General features: G+C 41.2%; 1 protein-coding gene across 4 annotated transcripts in view; it reads right to left on the reverse strand.

Annotated features, from left to right (window-relative positions):
• Window positions 1-22150, reverse strand: part of SHROOM4 (shroom family member 4) — a 264232-nt gene that overhangs the window by 22997 nt on the left and 219085 nt on the right. For all 4 annotated transcript variants that reach the window (XM_019955780.2, XM_070784326.1, XM_070784325.1 and 1 more), the window contains one exon: window positions 16745-16806. In XM_019955780.2, the coding sequence (XP_019811339.2) occupies window positions 16745-16806 (62 nt within the window). The remainder of the gene's footprint in view (window positions 1-16744; window positions 16807-22150) is intronic.

Below are 22150 nucleotides of genomic sequence, written 5' to 3' on the forward strand. Positions count from 1 at the left end.
ATATCTATTTCTGCTTTATTGACTATGCCAAAGCCTTTGACTGTGTGGATCACAATAAACTGTGGAAAATTCTGAAAAAGATGGGAATACGAGACCACCTACCTGCCTCTTGAGAAACCTATATGCAGGTCAGAAAGCAACAGTTAGAACTGGACATGGAACAACAGACTGGTTCCAAATAGGAAAAGGAGTACATCAAGGCTGTATATTGTCACCCTGCTTATTTAACTTCTATGCAGAGTACATCATGAGAAATGCTGGGCTGGAAGAAGCACAAGCTGGAATCAAGATTGCCGGGAGATATATCAATAACCTCAGATATGCAGATGACACCACCCTTATGACAGAAAGCGAAGAGGAACTAAAAAGCCTCTTGATGAAAGTGAAAGTGGAGAGTGAAAATGTTGGCTTAAAGCTCAACATTCAGAAAATGAAGATCATGGCATCCAGTCCCATCACTTCATGGCAAATAGATGGAGAAACAGTGGAAACAATGTCAGACTTTATTTTTTGGGGCTCCAAAATCACTGCAGATGGTGATTGCAGCCATGAAATTAAAAGATGCTTACTCCTTGGGAGGAAAGTTATGACCAACCTAGATAGCATATTAAAAAGCAGAGACATTACTTTGCCAACAAAGGTCCGTCTTGTCAAGGCTATGGGTTTTATAGTAGTCATGTATGGATGTTAGAGCTGGACTGTGAAGAAAGCTGAGTGCTGAAGAATTGATGCTTTTGAACTGTGGTGTTGGAGAAGACTCTTGAGAGTGCCTTGGAATGCAAGGAGATCCTACCAGTCCATTCTAAAAGAGATCAGTCCTGGGTGTTCTTTGGAAGTAATGATGCTAAAGCTGAAACTCCAGTACTTTGGCCACCTCATATGAAGAGTTGACTCATTGGAAAAGACTCTGATGCTGGGAGGGATTGGGGGCAGGAGGAAAAGGGGACGGCAGAGGATGAGATGGCTGGATGGCATCACCGACTCGATGGACGTGAGTTTGAGTGAACTCCGGGAGTTGGTGATGGACATGGAGGCCTGGCATGCTGTGATTCATGAGGTCGCAAAGAGTCGGCCACGACTGAGTGACTGAACTGAACTGAATGCTATTCTTGCCTGGAGAATTCCATGAACAGAGGAGCCTGGCAGGGAACAGTCTATGGAGTCACAAAGAGTCGGATATGACTAGGATACTTATTGTTAGAGTGAAGTCACTTACTCAGGGTCCCTGCAAATGATTATACAAACTGTGCAGCGTACAACCTTCACTTCTGTATGCTTCAGCCCTACTCCTTGTTCTTATCAAGAGAGTTGAACTGCACCATCCTCTGGTTAATGTTCAGCCCTACTCAATAGCCAAGAAACGAAGAGAACTTGGGTCTTAGCTCAGATACATGGTTGCTGAGCCAGGAGGCACTAGATTAACAAGGATTTTAACCATAGGTTCATTTACTCACTCTTCTCAACTACTTAAAAAGGAGGAAGAATAAAAGCCAAGTTTAGGCTTAAAAGCAGTGTGAAGAACAACAAGACTATATATTCTAAGTTGTTTTTTGTTTAGGCATTAATCAGTTATGTCAGCCTTACAGAATTTACCTCTAAGTAGCCAACTCCAGAACCAGTTGGAAGAAAAGAGCACACTCTTGTAGGGACATTCAGTGACCCAATCCATGGCACTATAACACTATCCGTGGCATGGGGCTCCAGCAAGGCAACCTGGACATTGCTATTCTCTGCATAAATTCGAATTTGAAAAGCACATCCCTCCCACCAACATGGTCTGTATAAGGGCAGCCTAAACCTTTTAGAGTCACTTACATGAGGGGAGCAGAAATAGGCAAGACTCCAGAAAAGGGTAAGGACTGCCCTCAAAGAGATCAGCTGGGCCAATGTGTATATATGTCATTCCAAGCTGTCATTCAGTATTACACTGTGCAAGATGACCAGATCTAAGGGGAGCCAAACCCATAGTCCTTGCTTTCCAGGCACTAACAACTGAAGTAGACTGGTGAATGCATGTATGCTAAGTCACATCAGTCCTGCCCGACTCTTTGCAACCCCATGAACCATAGCCCGCCAGGCTCCTCTGTCCATAGGATGCTCCAGGCAAGAATACTGGAGTGGGTTGCCATTCCCTTCTCCAGCAGATCTTCCTGACCCAGGGATCGAACATGGGTTTGATCATGACCTGAGTCTCTTACATCTCCTGCATTGGCAAGTGAGTTCTTTACCACTAGTGCCACCTGGGAAGCCCTAGACTGGTGAATGGGAGGCTTCCACTGAAGTGTTTCAGGCTCAAACCAAGAACAGTGTTCTCTAGAGGCCCTATATGCATAGAAATCTACAGTTTTCTTTGCGAACAAGTAAGGATTCTTCCCTAGAGTGGAGGATAAGGAACTTCATTAAGGAAAAAGAACTATGGTTTCTTACTTATTGCTTGCTATGTGTCAGGCACTGTTGTAGGCACTTCTGCCTATGTATTTCTATTACTTTTCACACAAGCTCACTGAAGTAACTATGCCATTACTGCCAGTTTGAAAATGAGTATCCTGAAGCTTAGAAAGGGAAATTAATTTTACCAGCTACTGAGTAGTAGTAGTGTCTGGACTGGAACTTGCCTTATTTGGCTCCAAGGGACAATCACACTGAAGCAAGGACTCCTGGAGTGAGGCAAAAGGTACTCGCACTACATTCATCACAAGGTGTTCTCAAAGACTTTGGCTCCTTGCTGAAGAGAGGGGAGGAAGCATGGAAGCTAAGTCTGAGAAAGGGCTTTGCTGACACCAGCCAAGGAGACTACATCTCAAAAACAAAAGCAAATCATGTGCCAAGTCCTGGGCTGTTATTCCCTTTTCCTCTTGGCACAGGTAGACTGTGCTTCTGATAAATAGATTTTCCCCTTTTGTTACAATCTTCTTTGGGGAGGGGTTCATAGTAATTGAAAATGAAAACTAATATTTGCAGAGGCTGAAAAAGTCTCCCCCTGCCTCCTTTGGCCTTTTGAAGCTTTCTTGTTTGGAATTTTTATTTTTAACCTCACCACAATAGCTTGGCATTCCAGGATCTCAGCCGCGAGATGGCACAGTTCCAGCTCCATCTCCCCTTCCCCCTTTCTCAGGAGCTAAAAGATACGACTGCTCCAAGAGAAACAGCCACTCCCAGCTTATTGCTGAAGGAAATATTTGCAAGATCCAGGAAGTGAGACACAAGGAGGGTACACAGGGAGGGAGAAGGGCCCAAAACGCTTATTGTTGCCACCCTTCTCTACCTCTGGGGCCACAGAACTTCAAGTAAGGAACAATTAGTCTGGTAACAGCAAACACAAGTGGCATGATTTGCTCTGGCATGATACAGCTCCCAGGAGTCTGGTGCAAAGTGTCCTCTGAAGAGATCTGAGAAGTCCTTGCTTTATTGTGGCTATCTTGGGTGAAGCTTAGATCCCTCTCTCCAATGACCCCAGCTTGGAGTTTTCAAGAAGGTTTTCCCATTATTCCTCTGAATTCTATGTAGTGTCACAAACATGGTGCTAACGGAGGGTAGCGATCGCTCTTGTTTACTCAAAGTCCATCATGTGTCAGGCACAGGGCTGGACAGTTAAGAGACTTGATCTCATTTCATCCTTGAGACAATCTTGTGGCTTGAGCATTCTCTTGCCCATGTTAGAAATGAGACTCAGGGAGGTTAAACAACGTAAGCAGCCGGGAGAAGTTACAACCAAGGTCCATCTGACTCCAATGCCCATGGTTTATGCCAGCACAACATGCTGACTCTTCAGCATTCTCATAACCTTCTCAAAAGATTTAATAAAAGACATTTTAAGTGCACATAATGTATTGTTGAGATGTCAGGAGGGTTTGATATCCACCAGCACAATTTAACAGAAGATCAGGCTGCCTGAGGTTATTGAGGCTCTATTCTCTAATAGCCAGTGGTTCTGACACTTAAACATGCATCAGAATCACCTGGAAGGCTTATTAAAACACAGGTGGCTCAGTCCTATCCCCAGAATTTCTGATTTGGTAAATCTAGGGCAAGGTGTAGAAATTTAATTTTTAACAATTTTCAGAATGATGATGGTACTGTTGCTCCCAAATCATACTTTGAGATACACTGCTTTAATCAGTCATTATTTTCCAGGTTCCCAACTTACTAGGGTATCTTAAGAGGTATAAACCCATTTTAAAAAACTCTTAAAACAAAAAGGAATTTTAATTAACTATATACATACCACTCATGTGACAAGTGGGATGAAGATTTACAAAATAAAATGAGTATACTGGAGGTCCACAAAGCTCTGGGAATCTTGATGCTATTTAAGGAAATTCAGTGCCCCACCACTGTTAAACAATGGATATGCCAGAGGGAGAGAGCAATTTTTGTATATTTGAATGCCCATGTATACCAGGTGTTGCTGCTGCTGCTGCTGCTAAGTTGTGTCAGTTGCGTCCGACTCTGTGCGACCCCATAGACGGCAGCCCACCAGGCTCCACTGTCCCTGGGATTCTCCAGGCAAGAACACTGGAGTGGGTTGCCATTTCCTTCTCCAATGCATGAAAGTGAAAAGTGAAAGTGAAGTCGCTCAGTCGTGTCTGACTCTTTGCAACCCCATGGACTGTAGCCTACCAGGCTCCTCCGTCCATGGGATTCCCCAGGCAAGAGTACTGGAGTGGGGTGCCATTGCCTTCTCTGATACCAGGTGTTAAGGTACTGAATTTCAAAGACAGGGGGATAGATTTAATACCAAAGTTACAAAGAACATAATTTTATCTCCAATAGTTTAAAAGGCAATCTGGGTGCTGAATTATGAACGGCAATTATTATTATAGAGTAGTTCTTTGGCATGCATGTATATACCATTAGAATTTTAACCCTTTAAGAGTAACCCTAAAGGTCCATGAAGTGTAGTAACTTATCATTATGCAAAGGGTATGAATTTGACTTGCAAGGTATTATAATACTGGTTTGCAGGGCAAGTCACCAAGCAAAGGAGGGAGGCTAGTCAACCACTTGGCATTCGCATGTTAATGTGGCTTGATGGGTCTCTATTTGCTATCAAGGTACACAGGTGCACAGTAACCCTGGTAGAGAGAAAAAATGCTTCTCTGTAATGCAAACTACTTGCCAACTAGTGCTGATGATGGAAGTGAAGAGCAAATGTAAAGGTCTTGAGAAAGTAATGGCTCTAAGTCAGATAATAAAATGTTCATTAGTGGGAGTGGAGGGAGAGGTTCTATGTTGTAGTGATGGTGACAAATTTGAAGATTCACAGAGGTCTGGTGATGTACTGCCTCAGAAAAGTCAAGACAGATAAGCAGAAATGCTAGCTGATGGAGAATTCTAGCAAAACAAATTCTAGCTGAGAGATCAAGCATGGCTGCTAAATAACACTGTCTGTCATTGGTACAGGGATTTTTCCAAAGCCCTTGATCTTTAACTTTGCAGGCCTACATCAAACCAATGTGGGTTGCCTCTTCTTCAGATTTTCTTTTTTGTTATGAATTCTAGCAAGTTGACATGTACCCAAAGAACACCACATGCATTCAGCTCCAGCTGTTTACATTTTACCAGATGCCTTTCTGAATCTTCTTTGTACATGGCTACTATCAGATTCAACATGGTTTAGAATTTAGCCTTTTTTGTTGTTAATATTATTACAAGTAGTCAAATCTGTGCAAGACCCAATATTTGGATACCCATCATAGTTAATGGCTATATTCTATACCAACATGATATATTAGATTGGTAAATCTTTTCCATGATTATAAATAGCACTACTACAAATATCTTTAAACAAGTTACTTTTCCCTTTTTAGGTTACTTCCTTGGGGGGCATGCTAGATCAAGGAGTATGTACAGTTTTATAACTCTTGTCACATATTTCTAGATTGTCTTTTAAGAAAACTGAACTAATTTATACTGCTCCATGAAACACATACTGTTTCCTCAAGTCTTGTCAAGATAGGGTTTTGTAATTTCTATTTATAATTTCAATCAACTGTTGATAATTTAATAAGCTGATTGTGATACCTTGAAGTTGTTTTTATTTGTACTTGTTTAATTGGTACAGAGGTTGTACTTTTCCATGCAATGATTTTACTGTCTTTATTTCCTCAAGTGTAAATTGGCTGTTTATTTTCTTTGTCCCTTATGAAGCTGAATCTGAAAGCTGACCTTCTATAATCTGTATCCATTCTTTATATTTTTTGGACAGTCAACTGTTATCTGTGATGCTGACCCCAGACATTTTTCTCATTCTCTTATTTAGCTTTTTATTACATTTTGTTGTACAAAAGTTTCTTTCCCCAACTTTTATATAACAATCATCCATCTTGTCTCTGATGATATCCTCCATTTAATAGGCACAAATTTATCTTCCATCCATAACTGGAATGAATATGCTATTCCACTGGTCTGCTTTCTGAAATTTATACTATAGAGTATTGTATGTGCTGCAGCTCTAAGTTAATTATTCTCCATATTGATACCTACAGTTCCCAACATTTACTGAAGAAAGATGATTGCTTTCTGCAGTTCACAGTTGCCTCCAATGTGCTCTGTAGTCTTAGAATCTGTTCCTAGAATCTCTCTTTTTTATTTAATTTCACTGTTTGACATTTTTTCAACCCACTATCATATGGTTTTAATAACTGTCACTTTATGGCAAACTTTAAAATCTGATAGGGTAAGTCTACCACCATTACCTCTTTATATAAATGTATTCTTTGGTCTTCCTGCCCACTTTTTCTTTCAGATAAATTTCACTATGAATTTAACAAGTTCTATAAAGTATCCCACAGTGACTCTAATTGGTAGTGTATTAAATCTATATATTAACTTAGGGAGTATTGTAATCATTACTGTATTAGTCTTCCCAAATTGAAGCAGAGAATAGCTATGCATTTATTCATGTCTTTATTTCTCCCATTAGAGTTTCTTGATTTTCCTTGAATAAGTTTTGTGTGGCCAGGATTAAATTAATACCCAAGTATTTAAATTCATTTTGTCATGCTCTTTGACAAATCCTTTCTTGCCTCTGAAGGTTTCATTCTTCTTAGCTGGTAAAGCCTTCCTGAAAAGTGTACTCTACCTAATGAAATGAGATTCAATTCTCAATTACCCATTTTCTTTCACTCAATTGGCAAACAGGAAATGTGTACTGGATGGTCCGCACTCTGCTTATGATGTGGTATGATAAAAAGAAGGAAGAGAGCCCTAGGCCTAGAACTGAAAAACCTGGGTAATGCTCCAATTTAGTCATGTTCTTGCTGTATAATTCCAGAAGTAATGGGCTCTGGAGTCAGATGCTTGTTTGACCTTAGGCAAGTGACTTTAATCTATCTGTGAATAAGTTTCACCTTTAAAACTGTGTCAGTAAAAGGTAACTATCTTATAGGGTCATGGTTAGTAATAAATAAAATAATTCACATGAAAATGCTTATAGCAGTGCCTGATATACAATAAACACTTAATAAATGTTAGATAGTATACCTTTTGTTGTTGTTATTAATAATAGTATAGCAATACCTTTCCTTACTCTTAGCTTCCTTATCAGTCAAATCGGGAAAATAAGGCTTAACCACACAGAGTTGCTGTGAGGATTAACTGTGGCTATATATGTGTATATACACCCTACACATTTTAAAGGTCTGTGCAAAGTGGAAAAATGGAAAAGACCACAGGAGGCAATTGTAAGTACAGAAAACCAAGAGAGGTAATCCATAAAATAATTTCTTTGAGCTATTAAATACTTCACATTTATGTACCTTTTCCTCCCAGCAGAGCTACTCACCAATTTTTTCCCCTCCTGCTAATATTAAAATGCATTTGCATTCTCTGCACACAAACTAAATAACAGTGGAGGGAGACAACCAAGAGCACAACTACCTGGAATTAAATTTTGTTGCAGGCTTCCAGGCAGAGTGGCTCAAGAATATACATTTAATTTTCCCACCTATACTCATCATTCTAGTTGTGACAGAAGTGACATGCTGCTACTGCTGCTGCTAAGTCACTTCAGTTGTGTCCGACTCTGTGCAACCCCATAGACGGCAGCCCATCAGGCTCCCCCGTCCCTGGGATTCTCCAGGCAAGAACACTGGAGTGGGTTGCCATTTCCCTCTCCAATGCATGAAAGTGAAAAGTGAAAGTGAAGTCGCTCAGTTGTGTGTGACTCTTCGCGACCCCATGGACTGTAGCCCACCAGGCTCCTCCATCCATGGGATTTTCCAGGCAAGAGTACTGAAGTGGGGTAGAAGTGACATAAGAAAAGTTAGAAATGTGTGTGTAGTCTGGGGAAGGTAATTGGAAGCTCCATCAGAATTTCTCTTTAAATGTCATCTTTGCCCTTGACCTTTCCTAGGCCTTCTCATCTTCCTTGAGATCATAAACTATGATCTGCCAGCTCCATATTCAGCATCAATATGACTTTTCCTTTGACCTCCCCTTTCTGTTTTTAAACTTAAGCCAATTTCCCAAATCCTGATCAAAAGTTCACTTAAATCGTAAGTTCTCATATTTAGCTTATATCGGAATTGCCTGGAGGGCTTGTAAAACACACATCTCTGGGCCATGTTGCCCCAGTTTCTGATTCAGTTGATCTGGGTAGGGGCCAATAATTTTCCTTTCTACTTCAGTTCTTAGGTGATACTGAGGGTGTTGGTCCTAGGACTACATTTTTTAGTTAATTACTTAATTAATTTATTTTTGGCTGTGCTCGGTCTTTGTTGCTGCCTGAGGGCTTTCTCTACTTATGGTGAGGGGGGCTACTCTCTAGTTGCATTGGGCAGACTTCTCATTGCAGTGGCTTCTCTTGTTGCAGGGCACAGGCTCTAGGGAATATGGGCTCAGTAGCGATGGCACATGGGCTTAGTTGCTCTGTGGCATGTGGGATCCTCCAGGATCAGGGAAAGAACCCATGTCCCTTGCGTTGGCAGGCAGATTCTTAACCACTAGACCACCAGGGAAGCCCTAGGACTACATTTTGAGAACCACTAACTTAAACCTTTCTTCCCTCTCTAACTACCACCCCATTTCTCTCCTTCCTTTTCTTAGCCAACTTCTTTTTAGATAGTTTTAAATGTATAAATGTCTTTTCAGTTCAGTTCAGTAGCTCAGTTATGTCCAACTCTTTGTGACCCCATGGACTGCAGCATGCCAGGCTTCCTGTCCATCACCAACTCCCGGAGCTTGTTCAAACTCATGTGCATTGAGTTCGTGATGCCATCCAGCCATCTCATCCTCTGTTGTCCACTTCTCCTCCTACCTTCAAGCCTCCCCAGCATCAGGGTCTTTTCTAATGAGTCAGCTCTTTGCATCAGGTTGCCAAAGTATTGGAGATTCAACTTCAGCATCAGTCCTTCCAATGAATATTTAGGATTGATTTCCTTTAGGATTGACTGATTTGATCTCCTTGCAGTCCAAGGGACTCTCAAGAGTCTTCTCCAACACCACAGTTCAAAAGCATCAATTCTTTGGCAATCAGCTTTCTTTATGGTCCAACTCTCACATCTATACATGACTAATGGAAAAACCATAGGTTTGACTAGATGGACCTTTGTTGGCAAAGTAATGTCTTGCTTTTTAATATGCTCTCTAGGTTGGTCATAACTTTCCTTCCAAGGAGCAAGTGTCTTTTAATTTCATGGCTGCACTCACCATCTGCAGTGATGTTGGAGCACAAGAAAATAGTCTGTCACTGTTTCCATTGTTTGCCCACCTATTTGTCATGAAGTGATGGGACCGGATGCCATGATCTTAGTTTTCTGAATGTTGAGTTTTAAGCCAGCTTTTTCACTCTCCTCTCCCCTTCATCAAGAGGCTCTTTAGTTCCTCTTTACTTTCTGCCATAAGGGTGGTGTCATCTGCCTTATCTGAAGTTATTGATATTTCTCACATGAAGATATGTCTTTTCAAGCACTCTTATTTTAAACTATTTTTCTTTTTTTTTTTCTTTTTTTAATTTTATTTTATTTTTAAACTTTACATAATTGTATTAGTTTTGCCAAATATCAAAATGAATCCACCACAGGTATACATGTGTTCCCCATCCTGACCCCTCCTCCCTCCTCCCTCCCCATACCCTCCCTCTGGGTCGTCCCAGTGCACTAGCCCCAAGCATCCAGTATCGTGCATCGAACCTGGACTGGCAACTCGTTTCTTACATGATATTTTACATGTTACAATGTCATTCTCCCAAATCTTCCCACCCTCTCCCTCTCCCACAGAGTCCATAAGACTGTTAAACTATTTTTCAAATCACACAGTAACATATAATCATTTCATTAAAACTAATGAAAAGAAACTGAAACCCTCCTATTTTGTTGTTGGAAGTGTAAAATGGTACAGCTACTTTGGAAAACAGGCAGTTCCTTAAAAAGTTAACAGAGTTATCATATGGCCCAGAAATTCTACTCCTAAATACTCAAGAGAATTTAAAACAGCTGTCCACATAGAAATTTGTATGTGAACAGTCATGGCAGCATTATTCACAGTAGCTAAAAAGTGGAAACAATCCAATGTCCATTAATATATGAATGGATAAATAAAATGTGGTATGTCCATACAATGAAATATTTGGAAAAAAATAAAGTATGAAATACTGTTACATGCTATACTAAAGATGAACTTCTAATGCATGCTAGGTGAAAGAAGCCAGACACAAAAGCCCATATATTATATGATTCCATTTATATGAAATATACAGGATAGGCAAATTAATAGAGACTGAAAGTAGATTAGTGGTTGCTTGATGCTGAGATTGGGAATAGACAGTGACTAGAAATGAGCAATCACTCTCTATTTCTAACCTCAGGCTCAAGCAACCAGGCTCAACCAACATACTAATCTACTTTGTATCTCTATGAATTTGCCTATCCTCTACATTTCATATAAATGGAATCATTAGTGGTTGCTTGAGGCTGAGGTTGGGAATAGAGAGTCACTAGAAATGAGCAAGGGGTTTTCCTGGTGGCTCAGATGGTAAGAAATCTGCCTGCAATGCAGAAGACCTGGGTTCAATCCCTGGGTCAGGAAGATCCTCTGGAGAAGGGAATGGCTACGCACTCTAGTATTGTTGCCTGTAGAATCCCATGGACAGAGGAGCCTGGTGGGCTACAGTCCATGGGGTTGCAAAGAGTCAGACACAACTGAGTGACTAACACTTAACTTTTACTTCAGAATTGAGCAAAAGGGATCTTTTTAGGGAGATGGGCATGTTCTAAAATTGGATTGTGGTGATGGTTACATAGTGTTTGATCCCTGAGTCAGGAACATCTTCTGGAGAAGGGAATGGCTGCACCCTCTAGCATTCTTGTTTGGAAAATTCCATGGACAGAGGAGCCATGGGGTCCCAAGAGTTGGATACAACTGAGCAACTAACACTTCCATTTTCAAATTAACCAAAATTCACTGAATTGTACACTTAAAACGGGTGAATTTAGGATGTGTAAAGCTGTGTGCATTTCTTCTCTATGCATTCCCTTTATAGACCATCATCCCTTCTAGTTTCTATGCCCACCATTTTACTAAGTTTGCTTTCTTGAAGCTCACTTGTGAGTCCAAACTGCCAAAGCCAATAGCAGTCCTCTCCTTATCTTCTGTGATGGTGCCCTGGCATACTTCTCTTTCTTACCACTCCAGATGCCTGCTCCTTCAATCTCCTTTGCTGGCTGTTCTTCTTCATCCTACTCTCGTTGGCCAGGTGATCAACAAGTCTGCTCAAAAGCATTTCCCTGTCTTCCTCGCTAACTTTAAATTCAACATATCCCAACTCAAACTTGTCATTTCTACCAAATCAGGTCCCCTTCTCACCTGCCCCCAATATATCATTAATTTTCTCCAAGTCACTGGGGCTCAGAATTATTTTTTAGCTTAACTCCTTTCTTCCCAAGTTCCAATCACTGAGTTCTTTCTACTTTTTTTTTTTTTAACCTCAAAAGTTGTCATGTATTTGTGAGCAAATAATCTGGACCAACAATTCACATGGGAAGCAATGCAAATATTAAATACATGAAAAAATTTCAAAACAGAATAATACAAGTAAGCAAATTAAAATTAAAATAGGTACCATTTAAACCTACTTCATTAGAAAATTTTCCATGATGGCAAATTTTACAGGAAACTGGTATTCTCATATACTGCTAATGGCAGAGTAAAACACCTTCAGGGAAAGCAGTTTGGGAAATAAATCAAGAACAATAAGAATGTTCATTTTCTTTTAACTAGTAATCGCAACTCTGTATAATTGTTTTTAATGAGATAATTCAAAATTAGAAAAAGGTTATAGCTGCTCAAAATTTTTCAGCAGCATTACTTTATAATAGCAAGAAATTGGAAAAAAGCCTAATTATCCACCAATTTGGGAATGATTAAGCAAATTAGAGCACATTAAGCTGGTGAAATATTATGCAGCCATTAAAATATATAACTACTGAGGAAGCCTTTATGGCAACAGGAAAAACTGTTTACCAAGAAATGCCTAGTGAAACAAGAGAAGCAGGACACACAAAATTATATCTACACAGTTATTATAATCATGAGACCCCTGCCAATCCTCTATACCTATAGATAAAGACTGGCAGGGAAATGAAAACAATCAGGGTGTTAGGGTGGTAAGAATTAGGATACCTTTTATTCTGTTTTTAATTTCCTGTACTATTGCTTTCACAATAAACGCCCCCCCCCCAAATATCACACATATTTATCTGTCCCTTCTTCTCTATTTCTGTTGTACCCTACCTTCCCAATACAGGGGCACACTCTTTCATGTCTGGATCACTGCCCCAACCTGGTCTCCTTCCAACCTATCTAGGCTGCAAATGCTGCCAAATTATCTAAAGTGCCATATTTACCATGTCACTTACCTGACCAATAATCTTCAATTGCCTCCATATTTGCCATCCTATCTAGTTTTCAAGGCCTAGCTATCCGGGCACAATACTTCACTCTTGACCCTTCTTCTCTACTGTTACTGTTGCTGCTGCTGCTCCTCATCCTCCTCCTCTTTACAACTAACATTTACTGAAGGTTTATGGTGCCATATTTTGTCCTAAATGCTTTACATATACTAACTCAATTAATCCACACAACAGTCATAGAAGGTAAGTACTCTTAGCCCATTTCAGAAATAAGGAAACCAATGGATGGAGTGAAAGGTTGTGGGGGCATGGAGAGAAAGCCATGTGCGAAGTTCACAGAGCTAGAGAACAGAACGCCTGGATTTGAACCCATGCAGACTGACTTCAAAGGGCTTCCCAGGTGGCTTCCCAGGTAAAGAATCTGTCTGCCAATGCAGGAGATATAAGAGACACAGGTTCAATCCCTGGGTCAGGAAGATCCCCTGGAGAAGGAAATGGCAACCCACTTCAGTATTCTTGCCTGGGAAGTCCCATGGACAGAGGAGCCTGGTGGGCTACAGTTCAGAGGGTCCCAAAGGGTCAGATATGAGGCAACTTCAGTCAGACTGAAGCAACTTAGCACACAGACTGACTTCAAGGCCAGAAAGCTTAACAACCAGCAGGGTTTATTCCTGCAATACAGCCTGCTTAGTGTCCTCTCTGGTCCTTTCCTTCTTTAGACTCCAGCCTTCAGTTTTCTTAACCCCCAATGAACTTAAATAGGGCACAATGATACTTCACATGTATTGGCCTGTTATAATGTGTCAGGCTTTTCTTGTTTGTTTAAACCACTTTTCACCTTATAGCTACTGGCTTGAGTTGAAGACCTGGCCTGTTCCTTTAATAGCTGTGAGACCTTGAATAAGTTACTTAGCACCACTGAACCTCAGATTCTTTATCTGAGTCAATGGTTCTCAAAATGTGATCCCAGAACCAGCTGCATCAGCATCACCTGGGGAGCTTGTTAGAAATGCACATTTTAAGCCATGCTCCAAACCTACTGAATCACACTCCCTGGGGGTGGGGTGGGAACTACCATCTATCCCAGTTTTTTTTAAATAACTCCTCCAGGTATTTCTAATGCACACTCAAGTTTGAGAACCAACGCCCTATAACAATGCCTATCTGACAGAGTTTTGGGGAAGATAAAACAGAGTATGTATAACTTAGCTGGTGGCACCTAGGTTGTCTTGCAAATGGTAATTTATCATTACTGCTACTTAACTTTGTACAGATTAGTCTTCCTTGCTCAAGCTAGGGATGAGCAGGCATTATGCTTCCTGATGCTTTTCTCTAATATTTCCCTGCTTACTTCAAAACAGGCATTACACACACCAGGTTTTAAATAAAATCCTCTTATTTGACTGGCTGATTAGTAAGACAGCCATTTTGGAGAAGCACCATAGCATAGTATAGTGTCTCTAAAGTTAGATTACCTGGTCTGAAGCTCCAGTACTTTGGCCACCTAATGCAAAGAGCCAACACATTGGAAAACACCCTCAAGCTGGGAAAGATTGAAGGCAGGAGGAGAATGGGGAGACAGAGAATGAGATGGTTGGATGGCATCACCAACTCAATGGGCATGAGTTTGAGCAAACTCTGGGTGAGAGTGAAAGACAGGAAAGCCTGGTGTGCTGCAGTCCATGGGGTGACAAAAAGTCAGACATGACTTAGCGACTGAAAAACAACAACCGGGGTCTAGCTGTGGGACATTACACAAATGATTTTATCTGTGCGTGCTTCAGTTTCTTCTGTCGATTGGCTCTCCAATTAATAGTATATACCCCTTAAGGTTATGGTATATTTAATATTTCCAAAGTGCTTTGAATGGTGCCTAGAATCGAGTACTGTGCTCAAGAAATGTTAAGTCAGCATTATTATTTTTGTGTCATTTCACCCTTTCAATGGTGGAAGAGGCTCTGTTTCTTCATTTGGTAGGCAAATGACAAAAATATCTCAAGCAGCTTCTCTGTGTCAGGCACTGTGCTAGGCATGGAGGCATCCATGACCAAGGGGTGGTCTCCTTTCTCGACAGTCTCAGTCTAATATGGGAAACTCAGCAGACCCACCAGACCATGGTGAAAGTTCACCAAGAACGTGGTACAAATCAGCCTATAGTGAGGAATCAAGACCAGCCACAGAATCCCATAGTATTCCCACCCAGGCCTCAGATTCCTGAGAAATTATGATGAGGGGTCCATTTGAAGGGTTTCCTCTGGGATCTTGATTGAAGCAGTTATAATGGAAAAAGCATGCACTTTGGGACCAGACCAACCTGGGTCTGAGTCCTGGCTCCATCACTTAACTAGCTGTGTGACCTCAGCTAAGTTATATAACCTCTTTAGACCTCATCTATACAACAGGTAGTACAATTAACTGTTGTGGAAATTGGAGATTATGTGGAGATTATGGGTATAAGAAGATCCAACCCAATGAATGACACTTAGTAGATGATCAATAAATGTTGACTTCCTCTCTTTCCATTGCCAACTGGAAAACTGATAGGTTTCCCAGATTTTGGAGTCAGAAGAAAACCAAAATTATTTCTGCCTGACTACCAAGTCACAGGGGATAATGTGGAGCCCTGGAAAGAACCCTGGGATTTTCAGAGATCAAGAGACCCAGATTCTAGTCCTCTCCCTAGGTGCCCCCACAGAGGCACAGCTAAAAGCCATCTTCCCTGCCTGTCCTTCATTTGTGGAGTTTGAGTAAATATAATTTTGGCTTCCCCAATGGCTCAGCGGGTAAAGAATATGCCTGCAATGCAGGAGATACAGGAGATGTGAGTTCGATCCTTGGGTTGGGAAGATTCCTTGGAGAAGGAAATGGCAACCCACTCCAGTATTCTCGCCTGGAGAATCCCTTGGACAGAGGAGCCTGGTGGGCTACAGTCCATAGGGTCACAAAGAGTCAGATGTGACCGAGTACCCTTACTAGACTGTGAGCTCTTTGAGGAAAGGGGTTGTGTTGAATATCTAATACTGTCCTGGAGAAGAACTGGCTGAAAAGTATATCACTGGATAGAAGAGAAACGTCACAAAAAAGGGGTTCCAACCAGGCTGATGGGAGAGGACCCTGGAGGAGGTAATTGTCTCCTTGTCGTGATCACTATGATAGGTGGGCTCATCTCTTCGGAGTATGAGTGCCAGGTGCCATGTTCCCCACATTACAGGAGCAGAGTCTCTACTCTGGACATTATTAAGGGCTCTGCCTTTTATTAAATTATTAAATTAGTATAAATTATTAAAGGCATTATTAAGGGCTCTGCCCAAGCACCTCTTTCCCCTCCAGCCCAAGCTACATACACCATTTGTAAAAATGTTTCTACCTTCTTCAGGAATTCTAACCTATCGTTATCAGGCTCTGCCTTGGATTTTTAATGAGTAGACCTGAAGCTCTCAATGAGTCCTATAAAAAGAAAGGTGGCAGAACACAAGAAACACTCTGAAGCAAAGGCACAGCAGTAGCTGGACAGCCTTGCCTCCTCTCTGGCTCCTCCAATCACCCAGTGGCCACTGGGAAGGTAAGCATAGTTTATGCCTTCCCATCTATGTTTCAGCATGGTCTAGTCCCCACGTCCTTGTGCCTGGGCACTTGCCTCAGGCCTCTGAGCTGATAAGCATAATGTCCTGCAACACTCCTGACTATGATGTATTCCAAAATGTGCTACCAGTCAGTTTGGTCTATAGCCCAGCTGCCTGGGAGGCAGGCTGGATTCCATCTATACGTCAACCCCTTGGTATTGACACCAGACCAGGTTCCTCAAAGGAAACACAGCAAATAGAAAACCTTATCAATTTCCACGGAAACCTCAGAGGTACTAACTTACCCAACTCCATGAGTGGTCAACTTACCTCCCTGACTGGCTGGTCTTCCTGTTTCCTGTTATTGGTTTCCATTTGTCCCCAGGAAATTCCTGCAAAGCAAAATTCTGATAAGTTAGGGAGCTCTGAACAGCCAGGTAATCTAGATGGCTTCAAAACTGTGAATCGGTCAGGAGCCTGTCCAAGGCCAGGTGCCACCGCTGCCCCCCACCAGCTGATTCCTTTTACTCTCCTATGCAGGGTAGAGAACTATGTACCTAGAGGGCTGCCTTTCTGTCAGGAGGCCTTCTGCACTGCTGGGGCCATGCAGAGTCTAAGATAGCACTCAGAGACCTCAGTGTGATCTAGAAACTCTGAGTTACCCTTTTTCTCTACTCCCCTCCCAAACCATGTTAAAAACCAGTTTAGCATGTTTGCTGTTTGTTCTGGCTCTTGCAAAGATCTTTTTATTTGCTCTTCCCAGTGGACCTGCTCATTCCTCTAGCCTCTTCCACCAAAGAAAGCATCTTCTTGGACGTTGCAGCCCTTAAGATGACTTTGAGAACTAAAACTCCTGCTGCCGCAACCCTGTCCTGGGGGAGGCAGCTAGAGAACATGCATGCCAGCCAACCCCAGTACCGTAGGGGCCCTTCCTCCTCCTCCCAGACCTGCTGAAAGGGGCTGAGGTGGGCTCATTTCTGGGGAACATGTGTGCTGGGTGCCACATTCCCCATATTACAGGAGCAGACTTTTCACCCTGGGCATTTTATCCATAAGGGCTTTGCCCAAGCATTCTTTCCCTGCAGCCCAAGCTGCATATGCCATTTGTAGAAATGTCCCTGCCTTCTATCCTAGTTCCAAGCCTAATGAAAATTTGCCTTTGACATCCTCTCTAATTTCAGCATTCCATACCTTCTACCTAGAGACTCAGAACTTATTCCGTTGGGAATGCAATTTTTCCTAAACCTCACTGACCTTCCAAAGTCTCTCTCCCCAATGCGATTATTGGTCCTGTTCAAGCTTTTATTACCTTTGCCTCAGCAAAAAAATTTTACTACCTTGTGTAGGTAAGATGTGGTTGTCAGTCATCCTGGTTAAGATATTTTTTGTTTGAGAGCAGCTATGTCACCTCCCAGGACCTCAAACTTCCTATCTGGAAAATAAGGACTGTGCTATCTAGCCTTGCTGGGTTCCCAGGAGTGAGGATAAAATGGGATGTGTGCAGAGAATGCCTAGTACAGCACTTGGCATGTAGGAGGCTAGGGATCTTAGTGGCCATAGAATAGATGAGGTTTCACAGCTTTCACATAACCAGAACAGTCTCTCTGCCTGTACCTGTCAAGTTAGAGCAGCAAAAACCACTTGTTCAACTTCAGATTGTGCCTGACGCCCTTGTGAGATGTCCCTGCTTTCAAAGACAGTATTACTCATTCGGCCACAGTGGGAGCCAGGATTTCCTGTCCATTCCCTGTCTAGCCCTATGGGGAGTGCTCAGAAAATAGCAGTGTCCAAAGCAAACAAAGTCCTGTCCCAACTCTCAATCCCCCAAGTCCCCAGTATCACCTTACATTATTTTTCCCGCTGAGCCACTTAGGTTGCTGTAAATTGTATGCACTCTTTGAATCAAAGAGGCAGTTATCTCCACGACTTGTTGCGGATGAGGATTGATTATGGTAGGAACTTGGTGCCTGAGTGAAGTTGTACTGCTAGAAGGCATCCTGCCAGACTGGAGAGGGCATGGGCTTTGCAATCAGCTTATGGAGAGGCAGCGTAGCACAACTTGGAGCCTGGCCTTGGAGGCTACACTACATGGATTCAAATCCCACACTGTGTGTGACCTCAGGCAGACTACACAGCAGTTTATCTTAGCTCATTTTCTCAAGCTATTTAATAGTGATCATAATAATAACAGTATCTATTTCTTGATTGCTTTGACAACCATGTGAGTTGATACCTGTAAAGCACCTAGAACAGCACCTGGTACACAGTAGACACTCAAATGTTGGTAATCATTATGTTGTTTAAATCCTGGCTTCACCACTTGTAAGATGTGTGACCTCAGCTTTCTTAGCTGGAAAATGGGGTCCTATTATAACATATCTCATATAATTGCTAAATGAAATAATTTTATATATATGCAAAACTAACTGGCATGAAGCATGAAAGATTTAGATGTGTGCTGATTTCAGTTTTCTTAACAGCACCGAATAGGAGCCAGTTAGCTTCCCAACCACATCCAGGGGGCATAACGAGCAGGATCTCAATCCTACTTCAGATAGCCACCATTACAACTACCTAGCCAGCTAAGCTGGGGAATCCTAACCCATGCTAAAAGTTTTTCCCACGTCTGAGGGGAAGGTGGTTCAGCTGGCAGGGGTAGAAATGGGCACAAAATGCCTCGTGGATGGCCGTCCATATGTCTAAAAGCCTAGCGTCTAAGCAGACCTACTTAGCTCATCTAACAGACATTAGGAGACCAATATGTCCTTCCCTCAGAATATAAAAGAAGAGGCATGGATGGGCACAGGCACACCTGTATTGCTGCTGCCAGCTACTACAATGTGCAAATTTCACTGCTTTCCTTCATGGAGTTACTGGCTGACAATTCTGCAACCATCTTCTGTGTACCCCACCCCCAACATTAACCCTTTTCCTCCACTGTCTACTTGCAGATCCTTCTTTTGGCAAAAATTTCTCAAGGTAAGCCCAAATCTCCCTTTATTTTAAAAGATAATAACTCACCCTTAAAAGATAATTACTATCTGGCAGTCACTGTTCTAAGTGCCTTGTATATGTTACATCATTTAATCCTCTCAACCAATGTATGAAATAGGTACTATTATTATTCCCATTTTTTAGATGGGAATGCTTAAGAATTCAAACCCAGGTAGTCTGGTTCTACCATCAAGCCCTTAAACCACTATTTCATATTTCCTCTCCTTTTCCCCCCTACATTTTATTATGAATATTTTCCAACATATAGAAAAGTTGAGCAAGTTTACAATGAATATCTGTATATCCACCATTGTATAGATTTTACAATTAGTATTTTACTATGTTTACCCTATCACATATCTATTTGTTCTGTTATCCATCCACAAATTCATCTTAAATTCTTTATGCATTTCAAAGTACTTTACCCCATACATTTGAAAACTTAAATGAAATCAACAAATTCCTTGAAAGGCAAACTACCAAAGCTCATTCAAGAAGAAATAGATAGCACAAATAACTCTGTATCTATTAAATAAATTGACGTTGTCATTAAAAATCTTTCCACAAAGAAAACTCTAGGCACACATGTCTTCAATGATGAATTCTAACAAACATGCAAGGAAAAAAAAAAGCCAATTCTATACAAACTCTTCTTGAAAATAGGAGAGAAGAAAACATTTCCCAACTGATTTGGTAAGGTCAATATCTAGATATATAAACCAGACATGGACATCATGAGAAAACTATAGACTAAAATCCCTGAAACATCAATGCATAAACAAACAAACAAAAAAAACCTTAACAAACTATTAGCAAACCAAATCTGGTAACATATAAAAAGGCTAAGATGTCATAACCAAGTGGGATTTATTCTGGCAGTGCTAGGCTAGTTCTTGTTTCAAAAATCAATCAATGTAGGACTTCCCTGGTGGGGAGTGGTTAAGAATCTGCCTTCCAATGCAGAGGACGGGAGGTCAATTCCTGGTCAGGGCACCAAGATATCACATGCCTTGGGGCAACTAAGCCCATGCGCCACAGCTACTGAGCATGCACCACAACTAGAGAGAAGCCCAAGCACCACAAGGAAGAGCCCAAGGGCCACAACAGATGACCTTGCATGCTGTAACTAGGACCCAATGCAGCCAAATAAATCATAAATATTTAAAAATCAATCACTGTAATTCACTATATCAATTGATTAAAAGAGAAAAACTATATGATCATCTCTATAGATACAGAAAAAGTATTTGAAAAAACAAATCCAACATCCACACTTGATAAAAGCTAACACAATAAACTAGGAATAAAAGGGAATATTTTCAACCTGCACCTACCAAAAAATCTACAGTTAACATCAAACTTAATAATAAAAAATTGGGAACAAAGCAACAGTATCTGCTCTCACCACTTCTACTAAACACTGTATTGAAGGTCTTAGGGAGTGCAATAGGACCCCTTCTCCTAGAAAAGCCATACACAGTGGAAATGAAGACAAAACCATTTGCAGATGACATGATTGTAGAAAATCTTTTAAAATCTACCAAGAAAAGTGAGTTTGGCAAGGTTGCAGGATACAAGGCCAATATACAAAATTAAATAGCATTTCTATATGGTAGTAAAGAATTTTAATTTGATCTTAAGAAAACAATATTATTTACAATGGCATTGAAACATGCAATCTTAAGAGATAAATATAACAAATATGTGTAACACCTATATGCTGAAAACTAGAAAATAAGCTGCATAGATCAATGCATTTCAAAAACTCAAGCATACATATCCATTAAATAAAGTTCTATATTTGTTTACAATATTTTAGGCAAAATTTACTTTCAGTAAATGCACGAACATTAAGTATACATCTGCTAAGTTTGGGAAAATGTATACACCTGTGTAACTCTCTTTTCAAGATATAGATCATCACACAACAATTTCCTCATGCTCTTTCCCAGGTAATCTCTGTGACACCTCCCACAGGCAACCACTGTTTTGAAATTTTTTTCCTATAGATTAGCTGTTTTATAACTTTATATGAAGGGATAGTAGAGTACATACTCTCTTGTGTAAGGCTTCTTTTACCCCTAAGTGTCTTTCTTTTTCCTTTTTTATTTGGCTGTGCCATAGGCAGCATACAAGATCTTAGTACCCTGGCCATGAATCAAACCTTTGCCCTCTGCAGTGGAAGTGCAAGTTCAAGCCACAGAACCACCAGGGAATTCCCTTGTTTCAACAAAGAATATGTACTGAGCAATTACATATGCTAAGTCATTCAGAAGTGTCAGTCTATGCATCAACAGTTCAACACAGGAATTAACTTCTGGTTTGAATGCACCAGCCAAAAGGTGGCACTAGGAAAGCTATGGGGAAGTAGTCTGGCAGTGAGCTGGCAGTGGCATGGGAAGTCCTAGAAATACCATGGGGGATGGTGGTGGCTTGTGTTAGGGATGTAGATCATAACTAGGGTATATAGTTACAGCTAATTTAGACCTGGGTCTCTTCTTCAGACTGGAACAAAGGGAAAGGATTTGTCCTTCAGAAGAGCAGAAAAGTCAGACCTCTGGAAGCAAAACCTGGGAGACATTTGCAAATTTTACAGCTCCAAATAGTTTTAAAGCAGGCAGTGGCATGGGAAGTCCTAGAAATACCATGGGGGATGGTGGTGGCTTGTATTAGGGATGTAGATCATAACTAGGGTGTATAGTTACAGCCAATTTAGACCTGGGTCTCTTCTTCATACGGGAG

The sequence above is a fragment of the Bos indicus genome, chromosome X (genome assembly GCF_029378745.1).
Source record: "Bos indicus isolate NIAB-ARS_2022 breed Sahiwal x Tharparkar chromosome X, NIAB-ARS_B.indTharparkar_mat_pri_1.0, whole genome shotgun sequence".
Classification (NCBI taxonomy): Eukaryota; Metazoa; Chordata; class Mammalia; order Artiodactyla; family Bovidae; genus Bos; species Bos indicus.